General features: G+C 43.5%; 1 protein-coding gene across 1 annotated transcript in view; it reads left to right on the plus strand.

Moving 5' to 3' along the window:
• LOC8052649 (bcl-2-related ovarian killer protein) overlaps positions 1-14,450 on the plus strand; it is a 131,949-nt gene extending 117,499 nt beyond the window's left edge. Inside the window, exon 3 of the mRNA XM_040218692.2 lies at positions 12,444-14,450. Within this exon, the coding sequence (XP_040074626.1) occupies positions 12,444-12,560 (117 nt within the window). The 3' untranslated portion in view covers positions 12,561-14,450. The remainder of the gene's footprint in view (positions 1-12,443) is intronic.
• The last annotated feature ends 8,302 nt before the right edge of the window (positions 14,451-22,752 follow it).

Consider the following 22,752-nt stretch of genomic DNA (forward strand, 5'->3'; position numbering starts at 1 on the left):
AGAAAACAAAAGTGAACATAACCTTTGACATTCCAATCCATAGTAGTTGCTTTTATGCTATTATTTTGTATTTTCAGCTGTCATGAATATAATTTACAAAACTAGATGGGACTTAATTCTGACACTACCTCCATTTCTCAGCTAGAAGTATGGGAAAAGCGGGCGCCGAGGCTGACAGGTTACGCCATCTATGGGGCATCCTTTGAACTTGCTCTGTTTGCCTTTTCTTGTACGCCTGAGGGCCTGAACTCGTAAAAGTTGGAAACGAATGTTCGCGGAGCGTGCCGATTGTACGTCGGCGAAAAAAGCATGAACTCATCGTCGTGACAGGTCAATCGGTGAAATCCGTCAAATTCGGCCCCAACTTTGTATTTGACGAGTTTAGAATCCCTGAACTGAACCAAGTTTTTTTCCGCAGAAATAAAAACACACACACACACACACGTGCGCGTGCACACACACACATACACACACACACACACGCGCGCACGCACCCACGCACACACAAACACACGCACACTATAAATTGAAGGTATCTGATCCCTATAGCTTATTTGTCAAGTTATTTTATCCCTTCAAGATTAACAAAAAAAGGTTAACTTGGGATTATATAATTGGAGAGTTGTATGTTTCTTACTAACTGTTACTGCACATTTGCATGTTCGTGGTAAGTCAAATAACTTATTCGATGCTTCAGTGATTATAGCATGTTTTACAGGCATACCTTAAATGACTCTAAATTTCAAAATCTCGCATCCTGAACCGGTCCACGAGAGGAAATAAAACGCGGAAAATAATAACGATAATGTTTTTTTACCGCCTCAGTGTGATTACAGAGATTTACTGGAACTTGAGAGCGTGAATAATAGCACCACGAACAACTTAAGAAAGCCAGCACGTGACATATTATGATCTAGCTCCTTCGGTTTTCCTTTTTCTAAAAGGCTCACGTCTCAATCTTATTGGCTATGGAGCGCTAAGCCTAATCAGATACTCGCGACTCAGTCACCAAGATGTCCTGTCTCGTAACTGCGCTCTTTATAATCCCATGTTTCAATATAGCACGGCATACCGACGCCCATTAACTAGCGTAGTATCCAAATCCTGGAAAAGTGTTGGTGTCGCCGACGCCAACAATACAACCAGCCGAGCGCTCAAATCGCAGTCACGCCGCGGATACATCGTACAAAACACAGTCTGCAGTGGGTTGGGCAGTATCGCGATACAAATGTATCGCGATAGTATTTCAGAAATACATTTCGTATCTGTATTTATGTATCGCGATACATTTTTTTCACCAGTATCCGTATTCCTGTATCGAAATACATTTGGAATGTTCCTTTGTATCGCGATACAATCACGATGAAGTGTATTTCGTTACAATTCTTGGGAAATACCCCCCCCCCCCTCCCCCCGAAAAAAAAAGAAGAGAAACAAGTTCGAAAGCATTTTTTTTTTTTTTACTCCTAAGGGCACCAGAGTCAAGGAGATGCTGGGGTATTGTTACTATGCTGACCAATTAGTTCCTTTTGATTCTGCAAACTATTTTTTCTATTAGTCCTCTTCTCTTTTTTGAGAAGTGTTGCATAGTGGGAAACTCAAACCAGGTGGCGTGCCAGGAGTGGAGTCAGAGCATCTTCTGCCGCAGGTCTTTAGGTAGGGATTTTTCGAGTCATTGTTTCCTGGCATCCAATGCCCGCTGCTAACCGTCTCTCTCGCCTTAGCGTACAGAGTACACCCTGCCGGCAAAGCTGAGTCGCATTCCGTTGCAGCTCGAGCCAGGCGGTGGCTGACTTGAAATAGTAGGAAGACTCATGCTGTGAAGTTCAACACATATCCGAATGCATCTGCGGCTGCGCCCATAATATTGCACGGCTCAAGGGTACGTCATCAGCCGATGTGAACGTGACCCGCTGCTCTGGTGATCCGAAACCCAGAAGGAGGCCAGAAGTGGCATCGCTGTGCCATCCCAGACTACGTACTCCCGCAACTAGTCTCGAGACCGCCGTTTCTTGGACAGCTCGCACCTGTGCCGGCAATATCAGCTCGTAATCCACGAGGTCTCTGTTTGGATAATGCTAGGCAAAACTTGAGGACTGCAATCCGTGCGTCGGTGGCGGAGGGTCGGTAGTAAGGACCTTCAGAACAGGGATGCTACCGTATCGTTTTTTCAACTGTAAAACAGAAGATAAGACATGTATTCCAAGATTCTTCGGGTGGTCCACTATTCTCAAAAATTCCAAATGACACTGCATGCACGATCTTCAGCTAGGTAGCCTACAACGAAAGTGCGCATTGTCCTTTCATACAGCAGCGTGGTAAAGTTTCATGTTCAAGGCCACACCTACAGATAAAGAATTCTAGTCCATTCCGCCGTGACATAATGTGATCAATGTTGACAGGATTCCCTCGTCAGACAGACAGGATGTCATGGAAGGGACCGCGGTCAGCAATTGTTGGAACGTTTTTTTGGGCCCATTGAAGACTCCTTGTCGTCCGAAACCACTACCTTCAAGGCAAAGTGCCAAGCCCAAGGGAACGTAATTTCGGGATCGAAAATATCCACTTCAAACTTCAAGCTTCATCTCAGTTGGCGTCTCAAAAAATTTGAAAAATGTATTTCAGTATCAGTATTTCTGTATTTGTATTTCTGCCCTCCCTAAAATGTATCCCAGTATTTGTATTTCCAAATACATTTTTGAGTATTTCTGCCCAACCCTGGTCTGCACACGCTGGGTCCCAATAGTCAAGCAAAACACTGTAAGCCGCCATGTACGAAGGTGTGAAGCAAAAGTGCTGCTTGAGACGCGTCCGCAGATAATGATGGCACCATGTCTGCAGCAACCACCGTGTCTTTTGTATACTATGTATATACGAGCAGCGGGACAGCGGCTTCGGTGGCCAGAGAGCGCGACAACATTATCCACCGCCACCACTTCCCCATTAACAGCGCGACGTAGGAGGAACTTGGAGATCGGCGACGACAGAAACAACAACAAACCCAAGGGCAAGCTGGAATAATTGACGCGGCGCGTCTCACGCGGGCGTGTGCAGTTCTTACCCGCTGTTTACGTAAGTCGCACGTATATACCGGTACTGCACTGCACTCGTCCATCAAGAATCCGCCAGGAAAACCAACCGAGACTTCAGTCGCTCAGAAAGAGAAAAAAACAAAAATGTTGTCCGGGGGTAGGGTAGGGAGTTCCGGCCCATCGCCGGCGAAAGACGTGGAGCTCGTGGTGGTGTGTATATACGAAGCGCAGATGGCCTGAAAGCCTCTCCCGAGACGCTCCTTTGTTTACAGAAGCTGCCGTCCAATGAGAACTTCTCAGTGCAGGAACTGTGGAATCAGTTGCATTTTTTATTTTTTATTTGTGGTTACTTTTATTTGAGCTGTGCTTGTCTACTCTGGAGCTTCTCGAGTAAACGGCAGAGTCTGGGACTTGCCCTCTGGTGCACGTGGACTCTGCAGTTGAGACATTTTCGAGTCTATCTCACACCGTCTCAGTCATCCTGCCACAACGGTTGTTTGTTGGTGGCATCTTTCATAACCTACTGCCAGTAACAAAAGGGGAGCAATCTTGGATACCCTTGTCCGGACGCAATCTCGAGATCGAAGAATCGTGAAAGAATACCCAAACTGTAATCTCTCACAGTGCGAGTTCAAGTGGAAGATCTCATCATCTCCACGTAGCTCTTTTAGCCCGTGGACCATAGTGTCACTCCGACAACAGCTCGAGAAGAAGTGGACGTTGCATCCCATTCATCTCGGAGGTGAATTTTCAGCGGCCATGTTTGGAAGCGGAACAGTATATCGAAGTGCCCGGATGTGAAGACGTCAAACGACGGTGTGGTACACAGGAGAACCGCTTGGATCTCGGTGGCAGCGAAATATGAATCCCGCTCGCTAAAGACACATGGTGGATGCTTTTGCCCGTGAAATTGAGTGCACGGCGCAGACGTGAACATGGCGTTGCAGAACCGAAGTTTCATTTCGGTGACTCCGGACCTGGTTACCCGGACGACTCAAAAGGCTAAAGCTAGGGAACAGTTTCTCAACATGTGTTCTTACGAGAAGAAGATGTCGGGAAAGAACAAGAAAAAGTCGAGGTACAGCAAGCCTTCTAAGCCGAAGAAGGTGAGTCCATGGAAGGTCAGCGAATGCCTGGTCTGACGACTCTTACTTTTTTTCCGAAGTTTCTGTGTGTATGGCAAGTCACCTAGGGTAAATAAAGTGAAGATTGCAACTTCAGAGTAACCAACTTTACGAATAAGCGCCGCATAAACGAGTCTATTGTTTTATTCAACACATATTAGCTGTAGTATAACCTATATTGAAGATAGTTTATGACGGATCAATATTAATGTTAATGGGATGATGTTTATGTTTTGTTTGTTTTGTTTTTGTGTGCGCTCGATTAAACGTTTTAGAGATAATACATCAAAACGAAAGCTTGAAAATTACCTTTCTTTGAAAACTGCTTTTGTTGTCACATATTGCCGCCCGCAGGGTCGATAAAGAAACGCTCGGTCACGGACTTCTAGAAAATTCGCGTTCATTCTCCACCAGTCGTAACTTTCCTCCTGCTTTCTTGTTCTCGAAAGTGCCAGTTCATCCTCGCCCCGAGCGCGCGACGCTCGAACTTTCTTTGCCGAACTTTCGAGATAGTTACACACGGTAGATACGCAGCTGCCCACGACCTTGTCGAGTCAGTCTCGCTAGCGCTCTCTAGTGCCGCCGAATCGCCGCCCGCTTTTCTGCTGCCTCGACGCTCTTTCGTTACTTATTTTTGTTTGGCACAAGTTCGCCAATTAAACCTTTATGCTTCAGTTCACTATTCGGCTTCTCGTCACCTTCATTCGTGACAATATTTTTTTTTTGGCATGGAGAATATAATTTTAAATCAGAAGTAGTTCAAGTAAGTAGGCCGGCGAGCTGGTTAAGAAGAGAAGTGGTAATTAACTTTGCAGCGAGGGGACAAAAAAAAAAAAAAAAGACGTTTCGTGTCTCTCCGTCCTTTTTTGGTTTCTTCGCTCGAGGGTTACCATGTCTATCACAAGTAGTATTCTTAATCTCTCACGGTGGAATAATTTTTTTTATTATCATGCATCTTTTTTAGGCTCTTATTCTAAGCACAACTTAATAGTTATTGCAACAAGTTGTGTAGTTGGGCCACTTGGTTGGTCATGTTGAAATGATAATAAAAGAGCGCAAAAAAAAAATCGAAGGACCAGTGAAAGACAACAGTAACATGGCGATGTAGCGGTTAAAAATTTCCAAAGAATTTGCAGTCATGCATGAAAGCAGCATATAATTTCTTCTCTGGCATAATTATTACATTTGCAGTGGTCTAAATATGGAGAGGTGTGGGGTGCAAACTTGCAACCATGTTTCCTTCGCGTCATTTATTTATATTCTCGTATAGATGTACCTATTGCAACCAAGATGTTTCGGTGGCATCCTCTTATGGTTTCCGTTCATGAAGTCACAACCAGAATCTGCCTCGCCGTGAACCGGCGATTCGGCAGGCATTACGGGTATAGAAAAAGCCATGGTTTGGCCAAGAGCGACGCTTTTGGTCGACCCTAATATGTCACTGCAAACTTAAGAAACCCAGAACGTGGCTTAGTATTATGTTCATGCTTCTTGCTTTCTCTTGGATATTCTTATCGGCCAGCGCCAAAGCCTAATTGGCTGCAGAGCTAGCTCAAGAAACACTAGATGTTTCTTGAGCTGTCAGAGACCCCAGCCTGCTTCTCTTATCTACCACCCTTCTTCTCCGCTACCTTTTTATTTGAACATACTGAATCTTTGCACCCGTTTTTTTTTTGTTTTCTTTTTTTGTTTTAAACAAAATTACTGCATGCACCTCATATATTATACATACGACTGCATGGGCGTGCCAGCGAACGTTCTAAGAAAAGAGCATTGAGAAACAACATGCCTGAGATTAAATTGCACTGGAAAAAGAAAAAATAAAACAAACTCGGGACGAGGGACGATGTGTTAAAAACACGCTCGTCCGTTAATGTAACTGAGATTAAAGTTCTGGGATGTTTTATATGCAAATGATAGCATCGCTGCAAGTGTTGGTGTGTTTTTCTTTTTTTTTTTGTAATGCAAGAAAAACAATTTGCATACTCCCACATATTAAAAACTGACGATTCTTGGCACGATGATCCTTCATCATTTTCTAAACTGGGTGCGGTTGCGAGTAATTTTCTGGTCTGATGCTTAGCAGCAGATCCGGCAGCGTTCCGAGGACACAAGATCGGGCATTGTTCTCACCTAGCTGTGTTCGGAGATTTGTGTTTGTCCTTTGCCCCTCTTGTTCCCCTTCTCCGGGGATTATGTTCGTCATTCTTTTCTAGCTCGCTTGCACCTTTGCATTAATTGCATTACCATCATAACCTTAAAATGGAGGTCGTTCACTCTTGTTGGTGTTAGAGTAATGGCAGGTGATAAAACTTGTTTGCTCCACTGACGTCTAACTCCTGGTTAGCTCAGTTGGTAGAGTGCTCCACTGGATATGGAGAGGCCCCGTTCGATACCAGGGCCAGACGGTTTATTTCGGTCGCGCACCAGTTACCTAGATGTGTTTGGAGATTTGTGTTTGCCTTTTGTTCCCCTTGTTCCCCTCCTCCAGAGATTATTTTCGTCATTCTTGCCCAGCTCGATTGCACCTCTGCATTACCTGCATTATCACCAGGCGGTATGGGATATCACCAGAACGACCTTCGGGATCAGGCAAAAAGACTAAAAGCACCCCCCCCCCCCCCCCCCCCCCCGCCTTTTCCCCAGGCGAGGGAGTCGCCAATTTTCCTCTAACTGTCGAACCTAGTCGGCGTTACCTCGGAACTGGACCCACTGGAAGCAACGAAAAGTGCCGGAGCCACGCGGGAGGGAGTCCCAATTTTCCCCTGTTCCCCCTGTCCCCAGCTGTGTCAGTTAGTTGTACGTCATTATAATTCTCCCTAGATGATTTCCACCAGTCTTACAATCTCCTTTTTGTTATTAAAATGAACGTATCATCTATTCTTCCATTCTCGTCTGCAAACCCCAGTGCTCCGGCTAAATCCGCCACTCCTTCGGGGAGTGCGGGAGCAAGCCCTGTGCACCTCAAGGCCACATGTTCTATTGTGTCGTCGTCCCCTTGGCATACAGAACATCGCGTATCCATTTCCTCATACCCTGTCCTATATGTCCTAGTCCTGTTCTTATATGTACCTGTTCTAGCCTCGAATAACAACGAACTCCCCCGTGAATTATCATACCAATGTTCCTTCCTTGTTTCCTGTTTTCGTCCCATATACATAGTTAAGGCTGATTTTCTCTACATTCTCTTCTCCCACATCTCTCCCTCGGCTTCTTTTACTTCCTTTTTCACAGAGGTAGTCTGTTCTGCACCGCACTTGACTGTTGGCATTTGAATTTTAGTTTTCGGGTTCGGTTTGTCCATTTAGTGTTAAACTTTCAATGTACAGATGCTTATATACCTTCCTCGCCCAACGTGTAATAATAATAATAATATTTTATTTTCCTTTTTTCATTACAGAACGAAAAAAGATTAAAAAAGACGACAAAAAGCTGCTACTGCAGCTTTACGTGGCCCTAGTTCCATACATACCTTGACGAAAAAACAGCGGAAAATAAAAATACACTAGACACACAAAAAAAAAAAATCAAAATATACACCAGCACACCACTCCCATCATTATGCTTGTTTATGTAGAAAGTTCACTAAAAGACATATGCCATTCAGACAGAAACAATTTTAATACACATGCGTGACACTAGGCGGTATCACTTAGAAAATGAGATTGTAGTAGTATGTTCGCTAACATTCGATTTGACTTTCCAAATATACACACATCATTTGCTTCAAGTTCATTTAGTAAAGTATTTGTTTGAATTTCAACTTACTGATGGCCTCTAGCCTCAAAAGATGCCCAGCCCATGTCTCCCTGCACTCCTACATTTGTTGTATTGCCATGCGCTCCCTGTGCCAGTCTACCCACACTCCAGGGTCTCTAAGCTCGAGTGGACCTCAGATTTCATGCATAATACCGCATTGCCAAAAGACAACCCCGGCTCCAACCCCGGCATCTGCAATGATAATAATAATTATCAAAGTTGCCAAACTGAATTTTGAAAAGGGCCTATTCGGCGAGCGTGAGTGGCTGACAGGTAAAGTCACTGAATACTTGGAAAGATGGCGAAATTGCCTTCCCAGCCGGCGAGCCGGATACAAACAGATCTAACATGCAGACGACTAAACCTCGCAAGGTGATTGGCTGATCGGTCTCTGTTGCCATGGCAACCCCCATTTTCATGCATTCAAATATTCGAAGCTTCGAAAAGGTCGTCCTGAAGCAGTGCGCCCTGATCGCTATGAAACATCATCGTACTGGAAGCGTTCTTCGCCAAAATCAGAGCCTTTGGCACTGTACATGCAATCCACCTAACAATCATGCTTATCTCTACATATCGCTTACAATAGTATTGCGGTTCTAACGTATTTAAATGCAGGATTTCTTTTTTCTTTTTTTTTTTTTTTTCTGCAGCTAAGCATTAACGTCGCATTTTTGGCGGGGCGAAAATTTGGGCTTGAATCGCCAGTGTGTGGATAACACAATCTCGGATTCAAGAAATGTCTTTCTAAAACAACCTGTCACCGTGAATTTCGATTGGCTCACCTGAATGGAGAGGTCAAGGAAAAACTGTTCATTCCATGAACAAAACTGGTGACCAGGTACGGGGAGCTTGGCGCTACTTTCTCAGGATCCCGTGACATTAGTTGAGAGCACCCTGCTTTCCAAGGACCTCCTGTTGAACGAGTGCGTGTACAACTGAAAAGAATTCTTAAATCAGGCTCGCTCTCTCTACACTTAATTGTTTTATTTTCATAATGATACACTCCCTGATATCAAAGAAACGCTTTTCAACTCGCCGCTGACATTCTGACCACTTTCACAGATGCCAATTGCTTTGTGGTTCCGGCGTGCTTGCCATACCCTGAGAAACCAGCCTGTAGCCTTTCCACGAGCTAACAAATTCGTTCGTTGTTTTTCATACTGTTGCTTCGTTATCAATTTCAGCGGGCTGGCAAGCGCGCTCGGCCATCGAACAAACCGGAAAACAAAACAAAAAAGAAGCTTTCCACCCGCTCTGTTTCAAAGACGTAAACAAAAGTGTGCAAGTGAACAGGAAGACTGGGTGAATATTTTCTTGCGTCAAGACTTAACGAGTTTCACTCGTGCTAAGGACCGCCTCCTTCACGGCGTGGCGTGGATTACGTTTTAATGACAGTTTGATAGCATTGCTTCGAAGGTTCTCCGCAAAAGTGCGTGTGTGTGTGTACGTGTGCGTGTGCGCGTGCGTGTGTGTGTGTGTGTGTGTGTGTGTGTGTGTGTGTGTGTGTGTGTTGGGGGGGGGGCGGGGTTCATATTCTGTACAAATCGAGTTTGCACATTGGAGGCGGTCACGCTTTTTTTATGGTGGAAGGCGACCAACCGTGGCAATTTGGGGAACCAGGTGTTTCAAACAATAAGAAAAAATGTTAAGTTATATTTGAACGTTTGGTAGAAAGCGAGATGTCGTAAACATCCTTAAGAACAAACCTGCACTTTAGATGTTTTCCGCGTCTGCAGTCCGCCAGTTGATGGTCTTTTTTTCACGATTACTATACGTTTGTTTGCTTTTCAATGGCAAAGAATGAAGTGACTATGTATTTTGTCGTTTTTATCTTTGGTTTTCGGGATGATTCGTGCCTTTTGAGAGTACAATAGACTACGATAATGTTGCTTTCTTGTGACGTGAAAGCGTTTATTGAGCGAGAAATGGCTGTTAAATTGTTACCTTGGAAATCATATAGCCTGCCCCCCCCCCCCCCCTTTCCCGCATACAAAAAGGTATTTGGATGGTTTCTGATAATGCATGCTGCCCCGGAAGCAAAAACGCGAGTAAATAACAAACGTTTAACAAATATATAAAAAAAACAATATGTTAAAAAAAAAAACGGGTCTAGAGCAAAAAAGAAAAAGAAAATCGCCGTTCGCGTACTTTACTTTTGTCGCAGTTATGTATTTTCGAACCTAATTTTTTCTCAGAAATTTACTTCTTTTTCTACGACTGTAAATCGCGCCGTTAAAAATGATGGGGTCGTTTAGAGAAACCTCGGGCGGCCAAAGTAAAAAAGAAAAAAAAAAAAAGTCAATTGATAGCGTATGTTAACTTTTTTTTTACTTGAACTTTTTTTTTTACCTTTGGTTGATTTTCGTATCTGCACTTTTCTTAGAATCCTCGACGATAGTACAGAGCTCCAGTAATGATGTTATGCTTCAGTACGCCAAGAACTTGACGGGCACTTTTATTAAAAATACTGCAAATAAATGAGAGATTTAAAAAAAAATAGAGCTTACCTTTGATTCTGAATGTTCATTTTCCAATAAGCAATCAAAGCAGTCTAAAAGTTTGTCTAAATTAAAAAAAAAAGAATCTGTCACAGATATTTGGGATTTAAAATAAGCGTCAGAGACGCTGCGTAGAAAGAAGGTGACGCTTCGCGAAATTCGACATCGAAGAAAACTTACCGCCAATTACGATCCCCAACCGTACCGGGAACTATTTCATCTCGCTGAAAATGCACCAACACGTTGATTATTGACGAAAGTTAATTACACCCAAAAACAAAAAAAAAGGTGTAAAAGTGCAACTCCTTTTCTTCCGTATGGAAGCTGAAGCCATACGACATGTTCGCTGAGTAAACACCGCATCAAGTCAACAATAAATTGATGCCTCAAAGCGCAAAGTAAACCGTTGCATCGATCTCTCCACGGCTTCCGTTCTTTGAATCAGATTCCTGATACGCGACTGTCCTCGGTGCAAACCGGTGCTTGTTTTGTATTGAAAGCAACAGTGACTCTTTTCGCTCTTCGTCCAAAAAGAAACAAGGACATTGATCGACCCGTATAACCGGTGCCATTCTCCTTCCATTCGCAGGCGAGATTTGTTGATTACAGAGTGCTCGGTTAGGCAGCCTTGTTTTTATTGTTGTTTTATTTTTGTTTTTACCGCTTTGCTGTTATGCTGCCGTGTGCCTTGGAGCGCGCAGTCGCCCCGCTGCACTACAGTTACGTCGCATGGTGTCAAGGGTCACGTGGTAGCAGGCGAGGTAAATGTGTGTAGGGCGGAGGGCCGGCAGTTTATACTATGGCAGTCGGCTGATTGATTTTCTTTTTTATCTTGTAATATACAGAGAAGAACGATCAATGATGCGATAAGGAAAGTGGGCCGACGATATTAGCTAATGAAAACGGTTGAGTGACGAGGTGTTCGTTTGTCTTTTCAAGGTCGCTCTGGTCCGAAATGGTTTTTGTGAGCATGGGCGAATAGCCTCCCCTGTCCGACCGCGCCCGCGTGTCTATATGGCTAATATTTTGGGATCTCATTTTAAACGCTTGAATGCAGACACTACACAGCCAACATTGGAGAACTCTGTTCTTGCAATTAAATCAATAGCTAGGATAAGGTATGGATTTTATGATAGAGTGCAGTAGCAGCACTAGAAATAGTAGTAGCAGTAGTAGTAGTAGTAGGAGTAGTAGTAGTATCACCAGTATTAGTAGTAGTATTAGCAGTACTAGAAGTACTAGAAGTAGCAGTGGTAGTAGTACAAATAGTACCAGAGGTGTTAGTAGTATTAGCTGTGCTGGTCGCAGTTAGTACTGGGAGTAGAACTAATAGTAACACAATTTTTTTTTAATTGAGATAAAATGATACAACCTCGCTTTTGACGCTGTTCATCAGCAGAAAGGAAATGAATGGGGATGATCACGGGTGCAGGGGAGGTTGTCACAATGTAGCCAATGTTTCTGCCTTCCCGCGAAGCGACTGAAGATCGTGTAACCACAGTCACTGCTGTATCCAAGCGAATAAGAATATCCAGGCAATAGTTAAGACTGAAATATTATATTAGCGTCGGAGAATTCAACATGGTCAGAGCCGTTTGTACTGAGAGTGTTTGACCAAGGGTGGAGCTTGTTGCCCACGGCAACCAGCGGATTTCTCGATAACAGAAAATGGCGTTACTTTTTTCTCTTCCTTATTTCTGAAAATCCGCACAGAATTCCCATGAGTCAGAGCCCCAAAATGGCGAACGGAAGTAGTCATCCTCCGGCTGTCAGACTACGCTGCTGTTGTTTCCAGACTGTCAAAATTTCCCTGAAAAGGCCAAAATCTCGCCGTATAAACTGCTCTGAGAATGGTATGTTGTTAACGCAATCTTCTGGCACACACGCAAAAAAAAAAAATGCTTTTGTGAATAAAAAAAAACACACAAAAAAAAAAAAACACCGTGTCATTAGATGTTTGAGCGGTGTGAACTTGTTTGTTATGTGCGCGTAACAACCTTAATCGAGGTCATTTGTGCGTTCCGTTACAGTCAACCCTCGTCACGAGGTTCCGCAAGCAACCCAAGCGGTCCATCATCATAGACTTCATCTTCCTCCTGGGCGGTCTACTGGCCCTGGTGCTGCTAGTCTACTACTGGCTTTCTTGACGATAACCGCCACATGCAAGTTACCTGGAATCCCAAAACGTGGAGCTTCCCCAAGAACAAAGATGCGTGATAATGACAAGAACGTCATCTTGGATCGTCAAATCGGATGCATAGTCATCGTTACAAAGAAGATGAACTCACAAACAAGAGGGGCCATCTGCCCTCGTCGCGCTTGGGACGGACTACGAGAGTGGCGAGTGTTGGTGCTAGCTCACGTCGTTTAGTGAAAGGACGGCGCCTTTTGTGACAGAACGACAGTGCCCGACGCTATTTGACACCGTGAAAGCCAGTTCCTGTGTGATGGATTACAAAATACAATTTACAGTCAAACGATCGAAAGAATAGGCATTTACACCTCTTGACCTCGGAAATCTCGAACGTTACAAATGTTAGTTCAAGACGGTAGGCTAATGTCAAAGAATGTTTTAATCCGGAGCGTCCGCTCTCCTGCAAACGGTGAATGGTGGTGCTCATATGTTTAAACCCCCCTTTCCCCCCACCGCCCCCCCCCAAAAAAAAACAACAAAACAACAACAACAAACAACAACAACAAACAACAACAACAACAAAAGATTACTTTGTAGTGTCGGATAGTACGAAAGATCATACTGACACTACCCCACACCGCCTGGTGATAGTTACAAAAAAAAAAAAAACCAGGGGAAAAAGATTGGTGGGGAGGAAAAATCATACTTTTGGTTTCTAGGCTAGGTGGCGCAAGCTACCACCCGGTATAAAGGGTACAGCCGTTAGCATTCATCCATTCGTGCGGCATTGAGCATGGTGAAACGTCATGCTCAGTATCACAGCGCACACTGCGTTACTAGGTATAAACATAGGTTCAGCCTCGTCATTGGCCGAGTTCCCTCCGCGGATCGCAGTCATTGGCCCTTCCAAGTGCTTTACGGGAGAGCAGGCGCTCCAAATTATTTTTTAGACTCTATGGTTTACTTTTTGTGGTATAACTGTGAACTGGTGAGAATGATTTCGATGTCAAGTATTTAATATTATTCCAGAATCTTTGATAGGTGTGCTACGTACTTTGATTGAAATCACGCACGAGCCTGACATCAAATCAAAGCTCCTGCCAAACGTACCTGCAAGACCCCGAATCAAAGCCAATTCTTGCGACATGTAAGCTGAATAATAATAATGGACAGACATGTTCCCACTGAGGTCATGCTCTAGGACTGTAGATTTGGACGCCAGAAAAATATCCTCGTTTCTAATCAAGCCCTGGTCTGATAGGTCTGTACCTGGAATAACCGAGCACAATGATCCCTAGGTCGTCGAGTTAAACCTTCTTTTCGTTTCGTAGCATGAACCCTCTATGAATGTAAGGGTGATACCAAACATCCCGGTAACGCATGACCTTTCATTTGTGAGCACAGCTAGTCAAACCATAATCAAGGTACGATGTCCGAATAGTCTTCGTTCAGCATCCGGGCTTCTTACACACATGACAATCCCACCAATATTGCGTATTTTGGAGGAATGGCATTTTGAAAACGTACTATTTAATGAACATCAGCGCGCGTTTTTATATTAAACAACTCTATGGATGTGTCCCATCTCTCCTCAAGTACACAAAATGTTATTATTCTTTCGAAAATTCAAAGCTGGTCGCAAAAGCATTCGTCAGTTCCTAATACTGCACGGGAATAGCTTTGCGTTTACGCAAGAAGAACAAGGTATTTTTGCATCCAAGATTTGAGACAGTGCACATTTATGTCAGTAGTTTCGGATCTTTCTGAACTATTTTCTGACCACCACAGGTCCTTATTAGATTGACAGACAGATTACAGTAATTCTTAGCAGCAAAGCACATCCATTTTTATCCTGTTGTAAATCGCACGATAGACAAATGAATAAATGCATTTTGTTTTAAAAGTCGCAAGTCGTTTCTTCTTTTACTGCGGTTATTGACAGCTAAAGAAACGTAGGGAGGGCTTACTAAGTTCACACGTTTTGGTTGGTGATTGGTTTTGCTGAATCCCTATATCGGCTAATACAGTAATTTCATTGGCTACGGAGCGATACTAATTGAGATGCTCGGTCCTCGCTACACCCTACGTTTCTTAAACTGTCAGTCACTATGAAACTCTATATTAGGCTTCCGTACATCTTGACAGAGAGCGAACGCTATGGCTCCTTCGAGCCAATCAGAGCGCCGGAGTGAAACACGTGACAGCTCTCTGCAGCAGGTGTGCACTCTAACAATAAGTTGTCCGAGTGAAAGTTGTCGCTGAATTGGAGTATAGCATCTGCGCGACTGAGTATCGCCAGATTATACTCCGCTTATTCCTAATCTGACAGTGAGGCGGGAGCAACGTGTTCGCCGGACCAATCGACCGCCTCCCTTTTATCGCGTGGCCCCGCCCTCTGCGCTCGATGTAAAGCATACTTATATTGAACAAATGTGTTTAACAGTAAATTGCTGCGTGTATGTCAAAGAGCATTTACAAAGTGGTACCGTTTTATTATTGACAACAAAAAAGCAATTCCCCTAAATGTGAACCGGACCGGCTTTACACCATCAAGCGCCCTGGGCAAGCTCCTGTTGAGGCGATCCCCCCCTCCTTTATAATACGCCCTTATCTACGAGGTACGACATCACGTTGTTAGTAAACATGTGAGAAGTGGCCCAGCACGAGCGTTTTGTCGGACGAGAACCGCATTCCAAAAACGAAGAGCGATCGAGCATAGAGCATCGTATCGGGCGCTGTGTTCAAACAAATCAAACAGCAAAAAAGAAAAAAAAAAATCAAAAGGGGGGACCGCGGCGCCGCCCTCCTTTTGATGGTGCCATGGGCGACTCCCCAGGTCGCCCACCCTTAGGGCCGGCCCTGACGTTGAGGTGCTTGCGTACCTCATAGAAACCCATATTATGCAATGTTAACTCGTGAACATGGTTCGAAAATTATGTATTACGAAGGAATTACGACAAATAGGTAGGAAGCATTAGTTGCTTCGTAAGACGCTATTTATAAGCGAAATGTGAAGATGTACCATTGTAGTGTTCCTTCAGGTACACGTTCTTTAATTACCCCGGTAAAAAAACGCGTGCATAATCCCTGGGTTTTTATTTGAAACAAATATACTTGTTTATTGGAAAAAGCTTGCATTTTTTTTTACAATAAGCTTTAATACACATACACTCTAATCAAGGTATACTTATAGGATGTACTCAGCAACCTGATGAAGAATAAATGGTGCGAGGTAATTGTATCTACAACAGTGTTTCGTGCATTACGAGCTACATCTTTGATCGATCTTGCTGAGCCAGTCCACAATAAAAACAAATTAAAAATTTTTATTTATATTTTTAACAATGGTGTTTTTACAAGGAAGAAGGCGTGTGCTAAACCAGTGCCGCTAAACTTCGCGCTTTCGCAACACGGGTACAAAAGGGACTACCGAACCTGGTCAGTATAAGAGGAGAGCAGGGCAAACAATTGTTTCGGGTTTTCACTCGATTTCGTTCCAATCAATAAACTTCATTTTCGTAAAAGCCGTAAGAGACTCGCCCCCCACCCCCCCCCCCCTCCCCCAAATTGAAACGTGAAAAATGTTTTACGTTTTTTTTATTTATTTTTGAAATTGGCTTACAGTACACATAACCTAAAATGTTCGAAAATTCCACCGTACGTAGCTTATTGTTTACATTTTTTTAACTTGGTGTTTAAAGATTGAGCGAATTATATAAGTTCCCTTTTTATATTAAAGCGTCTTTTTTCCATACAACTTTGAAGAAAAAAATACATCTGAGTTATTAAAGTTGTTAAAATTCTAGAATTAATCTAATCACGCGCAACTAGAATATTTTTTTTAAAATTTATGTTGAACTGCTTAGTTGTTTTCGTGAATTCGCTTTTAATGTCCCTCTATTAGAAATGTAACATGACGGTATAAAAAAATACCCGATGTCCGCGACCATAATAAATTTGATGTAAAAAAATGTAATTAAGTTTTTTTTTTTTTTACTTTAACTTTGACAAAATATCACAAAGCAGTATGACGTTTTGACATACGGGTGGCCCTTTATTCGTTCAACTAGTATAACAAATAAAAATCAATATAAATTGACCACTCTGTCAAACGTCCGAGAATACCAAATCAACTGAACGTAGCACTTTAGTTTCGTAACTGCGAGCGATGATGACTGCTACTGCTCTCAACTCTCCCCAGCTATAAAAACTAATGAAAAATAGAGTCGACGCGCAATACGATTACAAAATGAAATGATGAAAGTCGATTCGAGCAAAATATTACGTATAAGGTAGTCGCCTCAAAAGCATACGAAATATACGAGCTTACAATTTAGCAACTTTGAACGACTATACAAACAGCTGTGCCTTTTTCTATTGCCTTCCTTTACACAAGTTCCGATAAACAACTCACACGGTATTCCAACTATCCACCTCTTCACTTACAGAGAAGGGTTAAGGTCGATACCGGGACAGGCAGCCGCTGCCACGCTTCGCGCCATTTTCTCTCAGCGTAAGCAGATGCACTCCTCGCTGAAATGTGCGCGACCCCCAACAACAGCGGTGCGGCGGAAGCTCTCATTATCTATGCTTCCATAAGTCCGAAGAATACCAGGGCAGTCAGGAAGACGAAGCGCCGAGGGAGCACGCTCCAGAGGAGTTCGCGGGGAAGACCGCATATCGTCGAGGCGGATGATGCCCGCTAACTCCGTGGACCCGTCAGCTGACAGTACGGTGGAAGCTACGTGCTCGTCGGATAAGCCATACGCCTAGCTTCCGCCACATGACCACGCTCCCGTCCATGCCCACGTACAGAGAGTCGGGTCATGTGATCAAAGGGACGAAGTTGATTGGTCCGAGAGTGCACGCAGTGTCAGGTTAGTGCTGAGCGGGGTATAGGTAGCGCCGCAGCATTAATCCTCGTGTCACGAGCGGTCGTGTCGTTACCTCAGTGAACCTACGGTGCCTCCATATAACTCGGAACGGACGAACGATCATCATTGTTGGGGTCGTTGTTTAAGCTACTTTAGATTCACGTTGCATGTGTCGGTTACGTTCTGGTAGTCTTGTAAAGAACGGAAATACTATTCGAAGAGGGGGGAAGAGGAATAGTAAACGGATGGAAAGAGAGTTTAGATGTGTGTGGGTTGTGCGGGGAGGCTCGATGTCACAAGGAATCCACGGAAGTTGTCGGCGGGTGCTCCAAGTTTGAGCCTCTGAGGCTGTTCATATTTCGTGTGCCTCTCCTCAGTTTTCTAGTTACTGCCAAGTGAATTTTTTATTATTGCTCAATGCAGAGGTGGAAATTGTGAACGATTTACGAGTTTGTGTGCGTGCGCTTTTTTTTTGTGAGAAGGCATGACTTGTTGAGCACTTGGGGTCGGGTCGGCCTGCACTTCGATTTATCTGAAGCTGGAGATATCGTGATGGAAAGACTCGAGAAATCTTTGGCGCGTGTCCTTACAGGTGAGTCCCTGCTTTTTGTTTTAGTATGTCTTAATCAAACGGGCTATTGTTAATTGTACCATATACCCAGTTTGAACGCAGCTATCCACGAAACGGATGTTTTATTTTTATTTCTTCGTACTTTGAACATTGTTGAGAGGTTTACGCTGGCGTCAAACTTACAGGTGCACTGATATGTATACGCATCTGCGGTGCATAGATATTGGTGTTAAAATTTGATACCCGGGGACTAGCCTGGGTGCATTAAATTCAAACAAGCACCGATTCGTTGTTTGAGTTAACAGTGTCACACAGTGTAAAAAAAAATATATATATAACCCAATATTCCATGGCCGTTTACTCGCAAGGAGGACTACTAAAATATTAAGATCAATAAAAAAAACGGAGATGCGGTCTGATAAGTCGGTCTGATAAGAATAAATATTACAGCCTTTTTTCTTATATGGATCGTGAGAAAACCTCGAGATAAAAAAATTCAGAAGAAAGCAGAGTAAAAAAATTACACAATGTGTTTTCAAAGTGTTCCGGTCAATGTTGCTACCATATTCTGTAAAACGCTCACGAGGGGAACGCATTTGGATTTGAGCGTTTTAATTACGACAAATGAAAATCCCACCGAAGATAACACAGGTTTGTAGAAAACTAAGACGAATACTATTTAAACTACAGTAAGTTTTTAACTTACCAGACAAGTTCACAACTTGCCGATGTCTTAACTTTAGGCAAAATACCCCTAAAGAGACCCTCCCTTGGAGGAACTTCGAAGGTATTTCGAACAAATAAATAAATGTCTCGTTTCTAATGATTTGTTTTGTGTTTTTGTTTTAGTTACGTAAACGCTGGCATGACCTAATATGAAAAACCTGACCGCGTGCAGGTTTCACTTTCATCGACGTATATTCGCAAGAGTGTTGCAGAATTCAGACAACTCGGATTGGTTTCAGCAGGTGCAGTGCTCTTCAGCGGAGCATTGGCTCTGATGAGCTTCGAGACGTTCAACAGCAAGGTGTCCTGGTCCTGTTTCAACGAGACGGGGCTGGTTCGTGGGGGCGGCGTTCCCACACCGCTGCCGCACAGCATCGAAAGCTTCCTGGACCTGGTGCGGCAAGTGGAAGGCACTCACTGGGCTGTGGACGCCGCCGACACGGCTGCCCTGCTTCTCAGAAGGTCTCCCTCATATCACTACTCTCGCGGAAGGCTTCAGAAGCGAAGGGCGTGGCTAATTTTTACGTTCACGCCCCTTGATTAGCGTTCTTCGGCCCTTTTCTCGGCTAATACCGCAATCTCATTGGTTGCGAAGGGATCATTAGATACTCGCTACGCCCTACGTTTCTAAAGTTGTCAGTAACTATAATACGTCATCATCAATGCGCAACGTCAAAATTGATAGAGAATTAAAGTGTTGACCAAATTACGCTGACTAAAAAAGTCCTGCCAAGTATTTATCTAGAAGAAATTGCGCGATTGCTTAAAGGTTCAATATTGTTCGCGACTTCATTTTTAGCGGACATTGAATATAAAAAAATGGCGAATTAAGAATAACCGGCCTTCCTTTTTTGTGGTGCAAATGACCCAAATATTAAAAGATCGATTAACTGATGGAAGATATGTGCCATTTATAAAATTTCAAAACAAACGTTTCTCCGATTTACTAGCCTTTTTTTATTTATTGTAACGTAACGTAACGAGCCTGACACCAGAGGCTCGCTTTTTGAAAACAATGAATTGAGTAATTAATTGGTGTCTGTTGTCGAAACTCCCAGAATACGCAAAGTTTTTCTGCACTTGGTCACGTGCAAATATGCTTGAAGTTTGGTACCTCCATGTCAAAATCAAAACCGCTTACGTGGCACTAGGTTTTTCCACACGTGTAGGTAACGGGTTACAAGTAACGCGCGTTACTTCTATTTAGGTACCTTTTTCCTTAGTTACTTAAAAAAACGAGTGGCATATTTTTGTTACTTTTTGACGGAGCAGAGAATAACTGTATCCATAGTTAATTCTGGAGGAAAACATGTGCAACACAATTGTCACCTAATTTGGTTTTCACACCAACTCGCACCTGCGAATTTTATGACAAAGAAACGCCAGGGAGACAATGAAAAAGAAGAAAAAAGAAGGGCACAAAGTATGACAGCATAGCCACTTTTTCCGATCCAATCGATATGGCCATTCATGTGCTTAAGACGCGAGACATTATTATTAATAATAATATATAATAATGAACTTTATTTGTATTGTGGGTTTGACCGCGTGGTCTCCTATAACTGTATACTTTATATGTTGTTGAAAATGATTTCAACAAAGGAGATCTTAGCGTACGAAGTGATTGACAATGATGATATCGTGGGTTGGACCGTTTGTTCTCTAGTGAATCTGTATGCGCTTTGTATTTGAAAGTGCTTTCAACAAAGGAGCTACCTGTGTAGAAGTTGGTTCAGAGTGACTGTGTGGGTATATATAAGATGCTTGAGAAATAAATCAGTTAGATGAGTTTGAGACGTTGCCTTCTGAGTCTGTTCCTTCGCCTAAAAGTATTTTTCCTTTTTCCGCACCACAGTTTAGGTATTAAACGACGTACACAAGGAACTTTATTTCAAATTCGAAATGCGTGAATGGCGGAAACAAGAAGAAAATGCTGTCAAACAGCTTGACAAAGCCCCCTTGCTCACTTTCAGTTTCAAATGCATAAAAAGTAGAACGTAGCAACGGCATAAAATATATCAAATTACAGGATACAACTTCATGTGTAAAACAAAAAAACATACCAACTTTATCCAATTCCATAAAATATTGCATTCCAATAGATATCGCATCGATATTACAGTTCATTAGCGTATTACGTAAAGTGGAGATTGTGTATTTTAGTAACTGCATGGAATAATCATGACTTCAAAACGGAGCCACAAACAATTAATCGACACACCACTGGATGGTTGCTATTCCGTCCGAAAGAAGACTAAATCCTTGTAGTGAGGAAACAGGCTGTTACTTTAGAGCAGAAATAACTCATTCCCTTTGAATCCCAATAACGAGTAACGTAATTAGGTACTTATTGAGCGAGTAGCAAGTAATGGTATTTGGTTACTTCTTTTTTTGGTAACTTGTACATGTCTGGATTTGCCTTAACCGATTCTTTTTCTTTTTTCTTTTTTCTACGGTATTGCACGTGCATTTGTGAGTGCACGTACCCGTCGAATTTCGGCATGCCGCCGCCTCGGGAATTCCTGCGAGTCAAACAGCTGGCTCGAATCGAGCGGACGAATTCTGCTCCGAGCGAATGGAAGTTTTCGAGACCACGGGTCATTCTCCATTCTCCTCATTTGCATTTTCAGCCAATATCAAAATACCACAAAACACAAAAAATTAAAATTAAAAAACGTGCAATCGATCGGAAACAGCATTTGACCCCATCAAAATTGGCGGAAAAAGGCATGAAAGATTTTTCTTTTTTCTTTATACTTCTGCCATGGTCATTACGCATTAAAATCTTATAATGTTGACGTCAACAACAAGAAAAGAAAGGGGGTGGGAGTTTAGAAACACCAAGGTATTTAAAATTGTCAAATATCGGTATTTTGCTAATGGCCCTTTCTTTCAGAAACCTCCGCGCCTTCTGTGGTGCGCATCCGGCTCTGGGGCATTGAGAACAGCTACGTCGTGCCCACTCCACAGCATGATACGCATTTCTGATGACTGGTCCCCACATTTGCGCTTGAACGGGATCGATTGCGCTGCAATCGCTCGTGACTGCTTACGCAGAGAAAGCACACTGGCACACTGGCGCCATGCGCATCTATCGGTGGACCTGGAACACCTCCGATATGCGTATAACCAGACTGAATGTTTTGCAGCATTTGCGATGCCAAACCTACGCACCATCTATAAAAAAAATAGTCGCTCAGAACTAGGGTGCCTCAATGTCCTCCCGTTTAGGGTGATGCCACCCTTTGTAGTACCCGATGCGGACAGCACGCGCTCACGGGGAAAATACAAAGAAATTGACGAAAATAAAATGTCGCCATAGCACAGTCAGTGCCACAAATCCGTGCAGGGTCACGCTCTTTCACGCGCTTCTGAACAAAACATGAAAATAAACGTGTGGGACAAAATGGCGACATGTCACCACCCTAAGCAAAGCGCACATGAAGGCACTCTACTCAGAACATTTTCAGGCTTACTTTAGGCCCATGCAAAGAGTTAATATAATGAAGTCCCATGCATTCGGGCCGTTCGGAACGGCACGGACGCGGACATCGGTGGTAGCAGATGGTGGTCGCGACGGGTCCATATCGCCGGCGATGCCTATACACCAAGAAGCAGGAATACATCACCTGTAAAGTTTTTTTCTCGCATACTTTGCAGGAAAACACAGGAATTGCGCATTTGCTAAATAAAGTTGACAAGTGCTCGAGCAACTTCATCTCGTCAAAAAAATTGGGTTGTGTGTATGTTTATACAGCCTAGAACTTGGTCTGCCTCACAGGGGCGACGAGTCTCCCAGCTGTAGATGAACAATTTAGCCAGTGCAGTACAACCGCTAGCCTGGGGTCTTTAACGTGCACCACGCAGTAGTGATACACGACCGCACGCCGGTACGATGCTCATCCAGATCGAAACGGGCAGGGGTGGGGATTCAACCCAGGATCCCTGGGTTCTGCAGCGCGAGCTTTCGCTCCACGTGCTCCGAGCTGGTGTGCGCTAGACCACTCGGCCACCGATCCCCCCTCATCTCGTCA

The sequence above is a fragment of the Ixodes scapularis genome, unplaced genomic scaffold (genome assembly GCF_016920785.2).
Source record: "Ixodes scapularis isolate PalLabHiFi unplaced genomic scaffold, ASM1692078v2 PGA_scaffold5__190_contigs__length_132052651, whole genome shotgun sequence".
Taxonomy (NCBI): Eukaryota; Metazoa; Arthropoda; class Arachnida; order Ixodida; family Ixodidae; genus Ixodes; species Ixodes scapularis.